At 35.8% G+C, this 18,377-nt stretch overlaps 1 protein-coding gene across 29 annotated transcripts in view; it reads left to right on the top strand.

Annotated features, from left to right (window-relative positions):
• The window catches only part of RBFOX1 (RNA binding fox-1 homolog 1), a 2,436,731-nt gene that overhangs the window by 2,017,535 nt on the left and 400,819 nt on the right, over window positions 1–18,377 (top strand). For 5 of the 29 annotated variants that reach the window (XM_073362526.1, XM_073362525.1, XM_073362514.1 and 2 more), the window contains exon 1: window positions 8,930–9,028. The exons of the other annotated variants lie outside the window; for them this stretch is intronic. In XM_073362526.1, coding sequence (XP_073218627.1) covers window positions 8,930–9,028 — 99 coding nt within the window. Of the gene's footprint in view, window positions 1–8,929; window positions 9,029–18,377 lie in introns of those variants that run through there. 29 annotated transcript variants of the gene reach the window in all.

The raw sequence follows: 18,377 nt of genomic DNA, 5'->3' as shown, positions 1-18,377 counted from the left end.
TGGGATAGGACTGTATTAGGTAATGTATTGACCTCTAGTTTGTTTCATTACCATACAGAAAAGTCACAGGCTCTGCCTTACAGTGTAATTAAGAAAACCTTCATTCTCCATCTGAAACTCGTCATGCATTTACAGTTTGTTAATTAGTTAATACCTCACTGAAAAAAATGGAAAACATTTAACTAACACAGTTCTACTGTCATACTGTGTACAGTATGGGTGTATGTTTGCTTCTTTCTTGTTTCATTACTAGTGACACGAGCATTCTTTTAGTTCCTAAATTCATGTGCTCCTGCTGCTTGAAGCCATAAGCATTTTTTGACATCATAGAACCTCCAGGGCATGAGATGTGATGTTTCAAAAAGAGGATTATAAGCAAGGAATGAGAAGCAGGAACATAAACACTTGTAAGCAACAAAGAGCTTGTATCCATATAAATAACTTTAGTACAGCAACTTTATATGCATGTGTAATAGAATAGTCTCTAAGTAGAATATTTTTCCAGTGTCACTAATGAGCTTTTTGAAGCTCTTTTGTGAAAAGCAAAATGACTATGAGTAAATGTAAACAAAATGCACACACACCCCGACCACCCGCCCACACATACAATTTCAAAGGCAAGGGTTTAGGCTGGATTGACGGGCTGGGTGGGGGAGGTTGTGGCTCCTTGAAGGGTCCCCTCCCCTCCTTCAGGGGTTGGGAGAATAGGTGCTGGCTGGGAGAAGGAAGATATCACCTAAGTGTATATAAACCCTGCCTCTCCAACCTGAGCCTTCTCTTACTCCTGGATTAGCAGGACTGGTGTTTTATTTTTTTTTCGTTGTTGTTGTTGTTTTGTTTTGGTCTGATGTGGGCATTTTATTAGTGGCCTTTTTGGGGATTGGGAAGGAACTATTCTATCATGACCAGATTGGCTGAGGCAAGGTAGGTTTTTTCATCTTTGCCATTGCAGCTCAGGGACCTGGTGGGACCAGCTGTGAAAGCAGGAGGTGAGAACAGCCTGCCACCAAGTGGAGGCGATGAGAGAGAATGACCTGCACAGTACAATTTATTGCTGGGTAGTTCCCAAATGAGTTACATTAATAGTTATGGCCGATTTGAACCGCATCTGGTCTTTCTTTCCACATGTCCAAGACAGTACTCTACGCCCTTGTTTCTTACTCAAACTCACTCAAACTTTCTTACTTTCTCCTATCTGAAACAAGGGCTATTAGATAACTGAGGTTCAGAAATGTGGAAATTGTCAGCCAACTTTCCCAAGTTCAGTAGGCACAGCTGAGTCAAAGTCATTTTAGTTAAAGCCACTTAAACCTTCTATGTCCTGCTGAGCTGCTCAGCAGCCTAAAGGCAGAGGATATGCATGGGCTTGCATCAGTGTTGGACTACTCAATAAACCACACCAGGGCTTAGATCTACTAAGATTAATGTTGGCTAATTATTCCTGCTGTGTCCTGCTTAATCTTTTGGCTTTGGGGGAAGTTATCAACAGTCTGTATTTGAGAGTGTTAGTTCTGCAGAGCTGGGGGACCCACAGTAGACTCCAGTCTTCCGAGTTTGTAGATCCAATTATATGAAGACTTCAGATGTCCCCTGAAAACTTCAAATAATGAAGGGCCATACTGTATCCCTTCATTAAACATTTTTTCCCCTGGAACATTGGCAAAAGAACCATATGAATACACCATATATGATACACATTGCATTATCTTGACTAAAATAATCAAAATGGGAATGTATGTCATTGGATATGTATCAATCAAAAAGTTAACATTTTGTGAAACATACTTACACCAGCACAGCATTCAAAGGTATAGAGAGGAGGGAGAGAGAGTTGTATGTTTTAAAAAAAAAGTACTCTGTATCTCAGAATGATAGTAGGATATTTTGTTATTTCATTTAGTACTGTGAGAAAGGTGTAGATGGGTGTGACCTGAACACCCTACACTTCGGGAAATTTAACATCCAACTGTGTGTATGGACCAGATCTCTAAACACATCAAACCAAAATCACAGATCCAAATTTGGCAAAGAGTCCCGTGGCACCTTCTAGACTAACAGACGTATTGGGGCATAAGCTTTTGTGGGTCACTACCCACTTCGTCGAAAGCTTATGCTCCAATATGTCTGTTAGTCTATAAGGAGCCACAGGACTCTTTGCCACTTTTACAGATCTGGACTAACACGGCTATCCCCTAATACTCGGATCCAAATTTGGTGTCGTAGGCCCAATTCTAGTAAATATTCAAACCATGTTGCCTAATGTTTTAAGCTGTCACAGTTGTTTAGGGGAGAAAGCCAGGGGGCTGCATTTGCAATGCTTAAAAACAAACTTTTACCATCAGAGAAATGTACAACACACAGAGTCCAAATGTTACACATGGGCTTCTTAATAAGTTCTCCAAATCCTGCATTTGGATTCTCAGTTCAACACACAAATGGATAAGTCTCATGATCAGTGTGCCTAAATACTGATTTGGATAGCCAGATATGAGATTTGGATGTCTCCTATTATTAAGGTGCCCAGAGTGGAATCTCTGGGGAAAATTAGTTTTCAAACACAAAACAAAAACAAAACGGGGAAAAAAACCCACTATTGTAATTTTCCCTGATGAAATTCTGAATATGGAATTATTTGCTATTTTCTTCTGATTAACTGAACTCTGAATTTTGTCTAATGATTTTAATTTGATGACATTTTTAGAATGGGGATGGGCAAATTGCTCCTATAGGGTCCCACAATGTTTTCCAACTCTCGTGTTCTGCCCCTTCAGAGTACATAATTAAGCCAATAGCAGGTTATATGTAGCTTCCTTCTAAGGTTTGCCAGCACAGCTTCAGGCTCAGCTAAAGGAGGTGACAAGGAGAGACATCAGGTCTGATTCTGATATTCCTTGCGGTGGTGTAAATCAGGAATAACTCCATTAACTTCAATAGAGTTACACCAATGTAAAACCTATGTAAAATTAGATCAGGATCAGACTCATAAAGTGCTTCTCTACTCCAGCACTGTGCTGAACATAACTTTCTGTAGCACTTCCAGACCCTTCAGTCCAGGAGAACAAGGGACCATATTTGGTTTTGAGTTAGAAACTGCCAAGCAGAAGGTCTTGTCAGTCCTTTAAGAAATAGCCATTATACATTTCCCTCCATTTCTGTCCATGCATTTAATTGTGGCTAGCACACGGACACTTATGACTTTTTTCCATTGCTGAAAACCTGTACAATTAATGCTGAATGATTTCGAAATTTGTAGTTAAGTAGCGCTGAAAAGGTTAACCTTGGCGCTGACTCCCTGTAGACTTTGGGTATGAAATATTGGAGAAGTCAATGGAAGTAACACAGTACTTAATAGAAAAAATTAGTAATTCTTATTTGCCTGAGGTAGTTGCAGGGCTCTGTAATGTCTTGATCTTTGTGTGGAGAGCTAGTAAAGAAAAGTCGTCTTAATAAAAACCTTAAAATAGAAATACGGATTTTCATGACAAGAAAATACCCATGGAATGATGAGCTGTCAACCAGGAATTGGAAAGAAAAGAAAGAACCTTTTGTGTTTTTAATTAGTCTTTTGATAAAGTGTAGTTGCTTTAAAAAGACCAGTGGTTTTCACCTGTTTATCAAGATATAGTTAAAAGAAATGGGATATTGGTGGAGAGGGCAGAGGGAGGATAAGAGCTTATTAATTGTTAATAATTTACCAAAAGTTTATAGTTAAATGTTTTACTTGGGACTGCAGAACAGATTTCCTCCCCCTGATTTCAAGTGATGAGGAGTATTTTATTATTGCAGAAGTTAGAGGGAGAGAGTATTGTCTAGTGATTGGATCAGAGAACTGGGCATCAAGACTGTATAATTCTCTGAGCTCCTGCACCAAATTACAGTGAGACCTTGGATGTAGCAAGAGAATTTTTTTGTAACACATTTACCCATCTGTATAGTGAGCATGAAAATACATATTTAATAACTGTGATGTGAGGCATAATTAAGATTTTTAAAGCATTTTGGGTTCCTAGTATCAAATGCATTATAGACATATAAAGTGTTAGAAATACTATTATATTCTCAGACCCTCTCACACACACCCCTTTTGAATGGCAGCTGTAAGGGCTGGATTGAAAATTAATAGTTTTCTAGGTAGGCACTAATTTGCAAATCCATAACCATGAGGGAGGGCGTTATTCTGTATTTAGATGAAGGTGTATCGGAGGCTTGGGGAGACAGGCGGCTAGCTAACTGGGAATTTCTGGAGTGTCCCGGAAGGGCTTGTATTGCCATTTCGGTTATGAAACATTGAAGATGAAGAATAACTACCTGAAGACTGTGGTAAACAAATGTCACCTTTTTTTCACTCCTGCTCATCTATTTGAAGGCTTATTTCAGGCATAATGAAACAGCCAGAAAGCATCTCAGAGGAGAATGGGAGGGTCAAGTAACTTAATTAGTAAGGGAAAATGTTGAGGCAGAGAGCTTTGATGGGCTCCATGACCACTGGCATTGGTCTTCAAGGTGGCCACAGGATGTTTTTTTAGAAGGCATAGCTTGTGGTGAGTGAGGAAGAAAAGGCTGACTGATGCAGCAGCCAATATGGGACAAAATTAAGTGTCAGAAATTTGAAGTGATGTTTCACATTTTCTCAACACAGACAGCTTCACACTCATCCATAAGAGGATATCCACACTTTGTGGGAAATCTTTAATTCAGAGAAGGTAATTAGAATGTAACTCCAAATTAATAGGAAAACTGTGGGGAGTGTATGGACTTTCTGACGGATTAATGTGAATATTTGGTAGGGCACAGAAGACCAAACACAGCCATTATTGGTGAGAGAAGTTTGAAGCAAAGGATTGTAGTGCTTTGTCTGACCTCAGTAGGACATCATTTTTTTTACTTGATGGAGAATGTTTGGCTTCCTTGTCAGCATGCTGTGAAATATCTGAAAGATGCTATTTAAAAAATATAAAATTTTGTTTGAAAAATCATCCGGCTACCAAATTCCTATCAACCAATAGATTATTATTGGTGGAATGAATTAGATGAAATAAAGACCTAGTCATGCATCAAAGGCTAAGAATGGTTTTGCAGCTGTGGATAAGGTTTGCAAGAAATGGGGGGTTTGCCTTTGTTTCAGGCAGATTTTATTATTCCCGTTCTTGGATGTTCAAAATTAGATAAAAAAGGTTTCTATCTTTCTATTTTATTTTTAAAGAGGCTGGTACAGGAATATTGCTGTCTTCAGGTCAATCCGTTTGTTTGGATTACCATGACATTTCAAACTTAAACAAGTGAAGGAAAAGGGTGTGACATCTTGCTATATACATAAGAGGACTCTGTAATTTATTCAGCTTCACTCATCGTCATTATACATGAATCTCTCACCTTTAGGCTTCTCATTCAAATCCAGAATAGGTTATCTTGTTATGTGTTATCTGTGATATAAATTGGTGGCCTCAGTCCAGTTCCTAACAAACAAAACCAGCACAAATTATACAAATTGGCACCCTTGTTGACAGTCTTACCAAATCAGCCAATGATTAAATGCAGTTCAGAGACTGGATCCGGAATCAGCTGGAACAGGTTGATTCACATTAGTGGTGTGGGGTAGGAAATCAGCCTTCGCAGTAGCACACATTATCCCTATTCTGTAGACTGAGAAAAATTAAAGATCAAGAGTTACGGAAATACAGATTTAGTTACACAGATGGGATGTTGATGAGAACTAATGACTGTGTGAAGTAACGATCAGCATTAGGGTTCAGACCAAACAAGACATTTCATGAGTTACCAATGTGAAAGAACACTTGAGTACAAACTCTCTCTGGTCTTAAAATATAATCTTGTTTTGCTCGGAGCTTCAGTTGCTCGAAACGCTGAAGAATCCTTGGTGAGTCCTTGTGATATCACTCTTGTTTATGAGGGATGAAGGGGTCAGAAAGTGTTCAAGTTTTCATGTTTCTTTGGCCAGTTATGGAGAGTACTTACTATGTATAGCCATAACTGGGAGTGTGGTTACGCGGTTGGGCTGAGGAGAGTGTCTAAAACAAGGAAATGGCTTGAAAGAGGTGACACTGATTTCATCTTTTGAGAGCAGACATATTTATTATCTGCAATAAGAAGTTAACCCTGGAGGGAGTCGGTTTGTTAGTTACAAAGTGGGTGAGAACTTTTTTTTCCCCCTCAATCACTTGGAGCAGGGTATTATTCCAAGCCAGAGAATTCTGTTCCTCATTAAGGTCTATTGTAGCAGACATCTTCTGAGTTAGTTGTGTTGTGTGAGTATGTTTTAATGTTTATGATTATTTATTGCTGATACTATTGTGTTATGTAAAGGTGAGATATTATTTAATTGATATTACTGGCACAGTGATGGTGGGAGCAGGCAAAATGTAACAGAGCAATGGGAGATGCACATTCTTTAATGAATGCTAGGAGTATGTTAGACTCTACACTAAATGGTCTTGAAATGATTGTTCACAGATTGCTTTAAAGGATTTGGGTTTTATTCTTTTCTTTTATATAAGTATTCTTAACTATAAACCGTGTGATAAATAGAGGGAACTTTTCTTGACAATTTTGTCGTGTTCCAGAACTTCACTTTTGAAAATTGGATAGTCGTGTATAATTTCAGGCTGTGTGGCCTAGAAGCATTATGCCTTTGATTTTGGCATTATGTAGAATGAATGGGTTATTTGCCCCTTACATAACATATTTGTTTTTAATTAAAGATTCTGATAAGGTCTTATTAAAGTACCATGTATTATTTATCATGTTTCATATGAAAATGAGCTGAAGGGAAAATTCTATCAGCTTAGGGCATTTGCAGAATAACAGGCTTAATGTGCTGGGAGGAAAAAAAAGAAAAGCATGACATACTCTTGTCAGAACAGGAGACTGCTTAAGGCAAAGGAAAAGAATGAAAAAAGGAGCATAAAGAGAGTTTATTTGATGTTGTTTCTTTTCTTTCTTCTTTCCTCTTTTTTTGTTTTGTTTTGGCATGATAAAGTAATTTGTGCCATTATATAGCAGTGCTGTTTTAGTAGTTCAGACCATAGTACACTGCTAAAAGCATGGATGTTTCCTAAGCCAAAACCAAATTCCTGTATTGTAAGTTTATGTATTTATTGTTCTAGTGTTAATTTGTGTGCTCTGTGTGCATTGGTTTTGTTGAAATGGTTGCTTTTGGACAGAAAAAATATGTTATTCCTGCTGGAAGGAAGGCTTGTGCTGTTTGAGAAGATGCCTTTGACTTAGATTTATAGTTGTGTGTGTGTGTGTATGTGTGTGTGTGTAAAAATATAAAATAACTCCTTTTTCTTGAACTCCAGAACCTAAGTTTCAGATATATGCTGTGTGGAAGGTGTCTGTTTTCAGTTCAAGTAGTAGCTCTTTTTTTTAAAAAAAAAAAAGGAAAATTAGTGATTTGAATTTGGTGACACTAGTGATGACAAAGACCTCGCATGTATGTAGATTAATTATTCATTTCTTGTTTTTAATGGTAATCTGTTGGTAAAAGATGTGTCTCTGTTAAAGTTGGATATCCTACGAAACTAGGTAATTTATTAATATGAAAAGTTTGCTTCTGAAAACAAAACAAAAAACTAGGGTGATGCTTTGAGATTTGACCTTTTTTTCCTGAAGAATTAACAATTCACTCATTTTTGTCAAAAATCATTTCAAAACATTAGTATTTTTTGTTATATGTTAGTTGTGCCTAGAAAAAAAAGCTTTAATATTGGATCTCAAGGACAAGTTAGAGTATAAATTATTTGATTTGCAGGTCACATCCTATTTCTTTTCATAAAGACTAACTGGATCTACTAATGAATAATAATTACTCCATAAAATAAAGAAATAAAGTCTGTAAGTGAAATACTATCTTGAGCAATGAGGTGTCACTCTCAAAGTAAAAGGTAAACATTAAATTCCCAAAACTGACCAATGTAATTTGTCCCTATAACTTGTTAGCATGAACTCTTAAAATAGACCTACTATTCTTCAAAAACATTTGTAATTTTAGATTAGATGAGTTTCAGAGCAGTTTTCAGCTATTTCCCTCATTTAAAAAAAAAACAAGCGTGCCACAACATTAGTTTTATTCCCAGTGTTTCTACTGCAGGGGTTACTCTGATATTTCACAGTATTTTTTAAATGTTTTTAAGGGGTTTTTTTAGGAGACTAGATAGTGAATGGCATGTAGATATAAAACTAAGATGTTTTATAGAATAATTTCCTGCAGACTAGTTAAGATTATATTTTCTTTCTCAGTTTGTGCTCCATACGTATGTTTCTTAGAAGGGGAAAGCCCTTTTTATTTGTCAGGTGGGTCCACGAAAAGGGGGGGCAGAGGAGAAAGGGGAGAAGGGCTGAATCATAACAGACATTCAGTCCCAGCTGGGCTATGACATTAATTGCCCAAATCTCATGGACGTGTGATGCAGCGTGCTCTCTCTCCTTCCCAACCCTCCCTAGGGATTTTTAAAATGCAGTATTTGAATTTTGGTGAGTGGTAAAGACCCTGCCCTAGGACCCATTTGACAAATGAGAAGCCGTGCAGCATCAGCACCAGCCGACTGAGCTTCAGTGAGTCAATCTCTCTCTCTACTAGTCAGCAGCTACTGTTGTGAGACGAGCCTCAGCTCTCACTGTCATTGAGGAAGTTCCATTTGCTCATCAATAGGCTGCAGGCTGTGTCTTCTGGGTTTTTTTCCCCTCTCTGTTAAAAATTTGTAGTTTAAGTCTACCAAGTGGCCTTAGCTGACAAATGAATGTAGGGATCTAGCACTGAAAGGGAGAAAAGAAAACAAGACAGTGAAAGACACTGTTTCTTTCTGAAATAATCAGAAGGAAAAAAAAAAATCCTGTAGTTGCAAGACAGGACAAACGTGCTTGCATGCAAGCCCCCTCTCTTGTTCTACGTAGACTTCAGAGCAACACCATGCAGCATCCCCTTACGGGTGCAACCTGTGTGGCACTGCCGAATGTGGGTATGTGTCCCCAGCTCTCCTGTGCCTTGACTTTTATGTACTTACAGCAGGTAAGTTTGTTTGACTTTTTTCTTTCCATTTATTGACTGCATTGTCAGCAATGTTTATGGGATTCATGGTCTTAAAGAGATTCTTTGTATGAATAGGATGTGTAATTGTCTTTTATTGTATGGGATGAATCTTGCCTCTGTATTTAGAAATGATGAGTATAAGTACAAGAGTTAATTTAGTACAAGATCAAGCATTTGGGTGCTTTAAAAACCTTTCTTTTGTCAAAATCTTTATTAATGCTGTTTGTACATATGCTTAGTACAGTACTTTGATTGTTTTACCCATGGATTCTGTACCAGAATTTCAGCCATGAAAAATATTGCTCTTGCCTCTTTCTTCAGTTGCAGGCATAAATTGTGCTTCTAATGTAAATGTGCCCAATGGCAATTTTTGTTTTAGCCTTCTTTGAAGCCAAGAATTGTAAGTCTTTGTTGAAACGTGCTGCTGATTAAAATTGAACTCTAACTGATTTTCATCAGAAAAGAAAATCATTTAATTTTTTAAAACCTATATCTGTGAAGAATTGGAATATTTGAGTCACAGAAGTAAATTTGCATTGCCTTGAAAAACTGCCTTAGAAATTAAGAAAACAATACCTAATTTTAGTTAATCTTTAAGAATCTTTTCATTTGTAAGCATCATATTTGCTGCTGTTTTTTTCGTTAGAAATACAACAAAAGGAGTTTCCAGTTTTATAACCTTTGTCTATTTCAGTGTGTAATATAAAGTATTAGGCAACATAGGATGTCTAAACTAGAACTGCTTGTATTTGGAATCATTATTGTGTGGTACTTTTTTATTTTTTCTACTGAAGAGCCCACTACTACAGAGGGTCGTACAGTAGCCATGCAGAGCCAAGATTAAAATACAGTGTCATGCAAATGTGATTAGTTAAATTTATTCTGGCCTTTTTACTGAAAGGTTAGATTTGTGTGTGTGTGAGTACTGTAACTCCTCTGAGGGGTTACATATCAAGGTATTTGTCTGTGAACTCTTAAACTTCTACTACAGTAGTTTAGATGCATATAGACTTCCATGATACAATTCATATCTTTATTGCTGTATTTTAAAAAATCTCCTATTTAAAAGTTCTCTTCATTATGCAATTTTATTAATATATTTTGCTCTTCAAAGATTAATTTTACATTTCTTTTTTGCATTCATATATTTAACATTTCTGTTACTACCAACAAGTAAATAAAAATATTTGAAGCTTCTGAACCTTTCTGTTGCTTGGCTCCCTAATAGTGTAATGTAAACCATTTCTAACATACAGCATGGAATGCATAATAAAATATACCAGATTTTGCATGTATGTGGGAGGGGTTCATGTGTTCACAATTAAAATTTACATAAGATAAACATAATGTATATATTATTTAAATGTCTTGCATAGAAAATGTAAAATTATGTTTTTAATAGCTGTGCATGCTTCATATGTATTTAATATACCATTTATGAATCAGCTTTAAATATTCCTGTCTAACTTGTGCAGTTACTTGATATGTACAAAATGTACTCATGTGTTTTGCTGTGCTTGTTCCTCTGTGCCAAACAACAATTTGAGCATTAAGGAAGGAGCTTTTGAAAGGGAAAATGTTACTTAAGGTGAGAGGTCAACATGGCCACACAAGTAGCTGATAAAAGATTACATAAAGATGAGGTTGAGGGTTGTAATAATGTTCCTGTATGATCTATTTCAATAGCCTCATGCAAACACATGCACCATATAGCAGTGTTTTAAGGTTTAAAAAAACTTATGGAAGCGTAATGATTACTTTAAAACAGTGAATACAATTGCACCCAATCCATTTGAGAAAAAGATGAGAAGTGATTGCTAATGCACTTCACAAAGTGTTATGTCCTGAAGTTATTTTTTTAACTCTTTAAATGGATTAACTGGTGCTCTGGAAGTTTATAGGGTATTGCTAAACTGCTGGGTTTTTAGTCTCTCACTGTTTCTGGCTAGTTATCCTGTCAGATCATTACACTTTTACCTGCCTTAATCAGAGCTATATATAACTGCTAAGGCATCTGCATTTCTGAGGGATAACTGTGAGGATGCTGGTTTCAAAATGTTATGTCTATTTGTTTCTTATGGTGTTTTGTTCATTTAGTAGGCATCATACTTTTTCTGAATCTTGTTGAGTAATTTAGAGAAATATTTTCTTAAATCGGATCTGGTTTAGTATTTGTTGAATTTGATTTTGTATTTTCTTAATTACAGTACTTTACTTTATATCCAGTCATCTAAAAAGTAGTTACATAAACTGGGGAAATGTAAACACTGCGCTAACTACGCCTACAGAACCTTATGTAGATTTCTTAGGTTTAAAAAGAGAAAGATGAGACATAATCTATGAACTGGAATATATGTTTGCAGTGCATTTTATTTTTGTAGCTTTTCCCTACCCATAACTACTGTAGTAAACACACAAATCTGACTAGATGTCGCTCAAATACTTTACTAAATGTAAATATTTTTTCATCTCTTTAAGGTTGTCCATTGACCTCAGTATTTGTGACCTGAATGCTTTAACTAACAAGTTAGTAACCATTAATGCCTCCTGTTCAATCCTCACCTCCACCATATTTACACATTATGTCAATCTATACAGCCTATTGTTTTTCTAATTTGCACCTTTAATACCTCTTTTTTGTTCTGTATCTCATTGAAAATAAATACACATACACATAATTATTTCTACAGTATGATCTTTTCTTTCCTCCACCTATGAGATATTGCATTTTAGATTTACTAAATAGAACAGTGTTTTATCCCCTTTAAGTGAAGCAGTTGGGACAAATAAATATTACTTTTTCCCTTATGGTGGGAGCTGCTCTTTCTCTCAAGTAAATATGAACATACTCATGAGGATGGACAGTTTCTTGAGAGCTATTCTGGTCTCTCTGGAAAATCTGTGTTCTGGAAGTTCTTTAAAATTGCTATTATTTACTTGATAAACTGACACTGGTCTATCTGATGTTGGATAGGTATTCATACACTTTTTTTCAAAAGTGTATACCCATAAGTACTACAAAAGCTCTTCCAATACTATTTCAATGCTAGCAACTATCTAGGTATTCGCTATTCTATCAGTCCGAATTATGGACATTCATAAAGTTTCTACAGCTAAGTGTAGGACTAAAATATTATTTAAAACAATGTTTCTGCTCATACACCACAGCTCATTTAGAAACATCAAAAATTGTGCTGTTGAAATGTTAACACTGAAAAGCATAACATGAAGGCCTAGTCTCTATTAACCGTGAGCAAAATGTTCATTTAAAAAAACCCCCAAAACTGCATGCAAAATATAGTAGTCCAGAATTCTAGATCTAGTTCTCAAACACTGCAAAAATCACTGTGGATGTGTGGCAGGGATAAAAGTATTGGATCTGGAGCTTTGTGTTCGGCCATTATAAAGATAACTGTTTCCAAAATAGGAGATGCATATTAGGATTTCACAAAATGCCAGTGTTTGCGGGTATAAGGACTAGTGTTTTGGTTTGGGCCCATCTCCATATTATTTTGAAGTGTTAGAACTAACTTTGTTTTATAGAGTTTAGAAAAAAAAAAAAAAGTGAGGTAAGAAATGGTGCTTCGCTGCAACTTTGTGTGTCTGGTGTTAGCCCAAAGCAATATTTTACAGCTGCCTTTAACCCCCTATAAATCAGGATTTATAATGTATTAACAGAGATTTAAGTATGTTATATCAACTATAACTGTATACTACATAATACATTAGAGATGTAATGGTATTTAGTTGATATTTCACAGTGAAGTAATAAAGCCAACCGTTACAAGACTATGTAAAATTCCATTTCACAGTGTGCCGTGCTGTTGTCAATATTTTAAGATTGGTAAATTTTTCCACTTGATGATGATATATGTGGTTTGTTTTAAATAGTGAAGTGGTTTGTACAAAGGGTAATTCCTCTTAAATGGAGCCATTGCTCATAGTGGACATACACAGATCGAAAGCAATTGAACTGAAACTTCAATATCAACCTTCTCTGTCTTTAACTAGAAAGTAGTTCATGGCATAGATAGTGGTCAGTGAGACCAGTTTTCATACCAAAGATTTAAAATTAAAAAAAATCACACCATGCATAGAGTTTTAGTTGTAAATTTGTGTAATGTTATTTAGGCTTTAACCATTATGACTATGAAGAAGAGTTGAATTCCCCACATAATTTACCTAATTCATGCTTCTGAATCTGAAGGTTTATAGGAGTCTGAAGGTTTTTTTTTTTTTTTTTTCACATTCTGTCTTCATGACTTAATTCAAGGTTGATTTATTAGATAGTGCTTTCGATTGATGCAGTTGATAATAGAGAAAGGGATTAGAAGAGATTATCTTCACATATAAATTATATAAAGAATTAAAATAGGATGTATGAATTCTCTCTGGATGCAGTTTACCTTTTTGATACAGAACCAATACATTAATTGTTGAATGACACCGAAGCATTTTAATTACAGTTCAAAGTACTTGTTTACCTTTACATTTTATAATTTAGTATGACCTGACGGATCAAATGTTTGAGTTGATTACAATAGGGGAATGGCATCACTTCTTAAACCAATACTTTATCTTTCAGCACAAAAACATTGAATTGCTTTCTATGTACTGAATATATGATTCACTGACTCTGACTCTCTCTGTTGTAAAATTATTTAATATGACTGTAGCTCATGAAAATTGTAAGCATCTGTTAGCTTACAAAATTGAACCTTTGCACAGTTTTATTCCTCAGTCTGCTATTTCATGGCAATTTTCATGTGAGAACATACAACCTCTGCTTATGCCTGCATGAGTGAAAAGAAGTCCACATTACTAATGCTCACTCACCATCTGTTTTTCTTACAGCTGGGCCTTGAATAATTGTCCAGTAGCTGATGGACTGAGGTAGACAATCTTTTTAGGGTTTTCTGATTCATTTAACCAGCTTCACTGCCCCAAGAGAAACATAATACTAGTGTATTCATTTTGGTTGGGTAAAAACACTGTATTTTGTCAGGCAAATTATAGTATTCTGTTAGAAAAAGAAATTGCCATATTGCAAACAATATCAGGTTGATGGATTTGTACCTAAGGGGGCAGTGTGGCACTCTTAGGAAATTTCATCATATAAATGAAACGGAACTCGGAAGGTGTGGGTGTAATTGTTGCATCTGGAGATATCTTTTATGCACAAGTAGTGAGTGATATCCTTATGTTCTGTTTATTTTAATAAGGAAAATAAGGTCATTTGATGTTCATCGATAAACTTCCAAGTTTACATATGAAACTCCACCTCCTCGTTTAAAGTGAAATGTAAATGATTATATTGCTCTCTCACACAAGAGCCATTTAATTGTTTTCCAGAGACTACTAAGAAGTGGCTTAGAGAGCCAGTGCTGCGTTCTCATTCTGAAGAAAAAGGTAGATGGGGCATTTGACTACTGCTGTGTTGAACAAGGTCATTTTCCAGCCACAATAGCAAGAGGAGGTGCTTTAACTAACTGACACCCCGCCTTAAATACCGAAGGCCAAAACAAATTAAAAGAAAAAATGACCAAACAGTTAACTTTGGTTACTGGCTGCTTTGGAAGATAAGAGCAAGAATGGTCCAGTAGGAGCTTGCCTTGGATTCCATGTGGCAGGGACAGGTGGAGTACTCATGTCTTAGAATAATTCCTTTTATATTGTGCTCAAAAGGCAAATATTTTGGGTAAAAATGTGATGACTGAATTTTTTCTTGTCAGCTACTTGTAAGTTGTCACTCTTCAGTTGTATTTATTGAATATTTACGTTGACAGTTGTTTTTAATATGTGTTGTGACACTTTGTGCCAGTGGAAGTGTGCAGTGGTCAGTTAAGTTGGGAATGTTTTGGAGTAAAGAGCAAACATTTCCTTTCAGCTTGTTTGTTAACAGTAGTGGTAGAAAGAGTTTGGATGTAGGGGTTTTGGATATTTGTGTATTTCTGAAATGGTAAGTAAATTATATCGGTATACTAAGAGAGCTCCATTTAAATACTATGTTCAGTTTTTAACAGGTGATATGTGAGAGAAAGTGACAAAAGCTGTTGACATAAGAGTTTATCACCTTGCATTATAGAGCTATAATGACATTAGTGGAAACTAGAAGCCACCACTTTCCATATGAATAATCCCTCAAGGTCTATAACCTCTTTAAGGTGTTCATGTGATTGATTTATCAGTTTTAAATTGAAGTGTGTAATACTCAGGCTCTCCTGAGGAACTCTTGCCATTTCTTTACTAGCATCACTCATTTACCTCTGAGTAGCTTAGTGCAGAGCCATTGACTTCTTTTACATTTTGCTTCCCCTCCTCCTCTGTCAATGCAGCAGCCCAGTGAATTTAATTAGGGAAAATAGCATATTTAATGTCTATAGTGTGCTGAGTAGTTGTAGTCAGGCCTTTGGTCTTTTGCACTATAGCGGGCTCCAGCTGTGGAGAGATCTCAGTCTGTTTTGATCCTGCTCTTTTTTGTTGTGTTAAACACATGCAGAATCAAAATTAGGAACGATAGTAAGAACTAAAGCACACAGAGGATTATTTTGTGTTCACAGTGAGGTAATGATTTTTTTTTGCAGATATGGACCAAAAGAGTTTTAAATTTTAAACTCAAAACACCAAAGTTGTTCAATGAACACACATGGTTTAATTCTAATAAGATCTTCTTGTGTTTGACTTTTGACCAATTACCATCAAAATCAACCAAAAATTCTTTCTGCCTTCCTAAATGTAACCCTGTGAGTATGCCTAGCTTTTCTTCTGTGCATGTATTTGGTAGTGTGTATTTCTCTGTCAGTATTCCACGTCTTTGTGAGCTTCTTTCTTGTGCTTTGTTTCTCCTGTCTGTTTCTGCTTGCTACTTTGCTTCATTTTATACTGTGGGTAGCTCATGTTTTATTAAATATTTGCTTATATTAAACGTATTGATCAGCGACATTACAATTTTGTCCTTCACTTTAAAACAAATAGTAATAAATGTAATTTGTAAAATTAAAATTGAAGTTCCTAAATATAATTCAAAAATACAGCAATGGATGAAAGTTTGAAAGACTTGTTGGAAGCATGTTGAGCAGACATTGTAGAGAACGGAAGCACCATCTTGTTGAACAGTTCTCCAGGAAAAATGTAACCTACTCAGGTAGAGTTACTTTGAAAATTTTGGGATGGAAGGACGTCTATATATTGTATGTGTGCCCTCTCCTTCCTTGAGCTTTCCTTCCCTGTCATGTGTTAGTCCTGTCTCAGGGATGTAACATGGCTGCATACCTCAATTAATGCTCTATGGCAGAGGGAGGGAAAACATTCTCTCTCACTTGTCAGAAGCAAAGTTATTTACTTTCAAAAGCTGACAGAATAGCACTGCAGGGGCTTCATTTTTTTCTGTTCAGAATGTCATTATTTTGTAATGCAGAGGGATTTCTGCATGCATTGTCGCCTTATTCTTATAATCTTTATTACGTAGGATGGCTACATTAGTGTAAACTGGCACACTGTTTTAAATACTATGATTTTTGCTTGTGCACTTTTGAAAAATCATGTTCAAAGGCTATATAAAGGTTTACCGTAAATTTAGCTGACTAGGAATATATTTGTTTAGTACTGGTCCTGACTATATATGCAACCAAGCATTTGGGCCTACCTGAAATGCAAGAGTGACTGTATTCTTGGTTGCCTTTATAATACGTCCTTTTCCTTTTCGATGTCAGGCTTATGGTGTGGGACTCAATATACACTCAAGATAAAAGACACAAACATTCTGGTGTAGAGTGATATTCATGAAGTAAAAGCCCAGGAAGTCAGTTGCAGTACTTTAATTCCTGTTTCATCCTTAATATCTCCTCATCCAATTCCATTTAGAATTGAATGCGGCTTATCAGAGTTTTATGAGATTACCTATCCCTCTGTAGAAAGGGCCTTGGGAGACCCAAAGTAAAAAGATAGTATGGATAACTTCTTTGCACATAGTTGATTCTTTCTACCTCCTTCAAAAAAATGTTTTTGTTCCCATGAGAAGTAAAACTTTCCCTCATTCAGCGAGGAGCTTCTTTTTGCAGTGACAGGGTTTTAAGAAAAAAGAACAGCCAAACTTTCAGTAGCATTAGCATTTAACCTTTTGCTTCTGTTTAAAGTGGAAAGTTAAACAGACTTAAAAAGAAAACCCCGTTAATTTTCTGCAAATTTAAAAAAAAAATCAACCTGAAGCCTTTAAATACAGGGAAATGAGTTCTGTTTGTAAATGAACTTTTTCTTTCTTTACAGACTTGAAAACCACTAAATTTATATTGCAATTGCTGGTCTTGGGAGAGAAAAAGGAAAGCAAAAGTACAAAGCTATTGGGAAGCGTCAAACACAGAGAATGATGGAGTACATTTCATAGCAGCCAATTCCAACCCCAAAATCCCTGTTGTGCAGGAAGGCTTTCCAGCTAGCACAGGAAATTCAGCCATTGCACAGAACAGTATTAATGATTTATACACCACACCACTGCTTTTGTTCACTAGCAGAGCCTGGTTGTGTTAATAAAGGAATTTCAGGAAAAAAGGGTCTTGGCATGCTGAGCTGTTTTGCTCAATGCGGTGGATGCTGCCTTCATAAATCAAAAGAATTTAGTGCTTTACAACCTTTCAGAGCTGCTGAGGTTTTATTTTATTTTTTTTTATTTTTTTTTAATCTGATTCACCTATGAATATTTTCATTGCTTTTCTATAAAGAATGAACGAACTACTGGATAAGATCTATCTCAGCTGTTTTAGGGTTGATTGGTTTGCTTCACAGTGGTATTAAGCTTCCATTTGTTTTCCATTTGGTATTTATGCTTTATGGTGTTTTCTATGGAAATAGGCTAGCATGGTTTTATTAGCATAAAGAGATGCAGATCACATTAGATTCTGCCTTCTTTCTTACACATAACCCAGTAAAATGTACAGAGAAAATGTGTATTTGCAGTAAACAAAGTAACTGTGTCCTTTATCTAAAATTAAAATTTAATAACACTCTAGGGAGCACCTATTTTAGCATAATGTTTTATGTAAACATAAAAGATGACTCAATTTTGTTTTAGTAACAAACACAGGTATTAATTTTCTGAATCAAAGTTGTTCGTATACCTAGAAACTTTCCTTTTTCCAACAGCAAGTATGGAAATTGATGATTAAATAAGAGGGTTTTTTCATGCACTGAAGACTGCTTTTAGAATATTGGATCAATGTTGCTATAACAGGAGAAAACACATCTACATTTAATTATTTTAATGAAAATAGACAACATATAGTAAACATTTTATATATTACCTGAATTCCTTGATGTAGAATAGAGAATTAAA

Source organism: Lepidochelys kempii, chromosome 10, assembly GCF_965140265.1.
Source record: "Lepidochelys kempii isolate rLepKem1 chromosome 10, rLepKem1.hap2, whole genome shotgun sequence".
Lineage (NCBI taxonomy): Eukaryota > Metazoa > Chordata > Testudines > Cheloniidae > Lepidochelys > Lepidochelys kempii.
The sequence above is the reverse complement of the archived record's forward strand: the minus strand, read 5'-3'. Positions and strand labels throughout refer to the sequence as shown.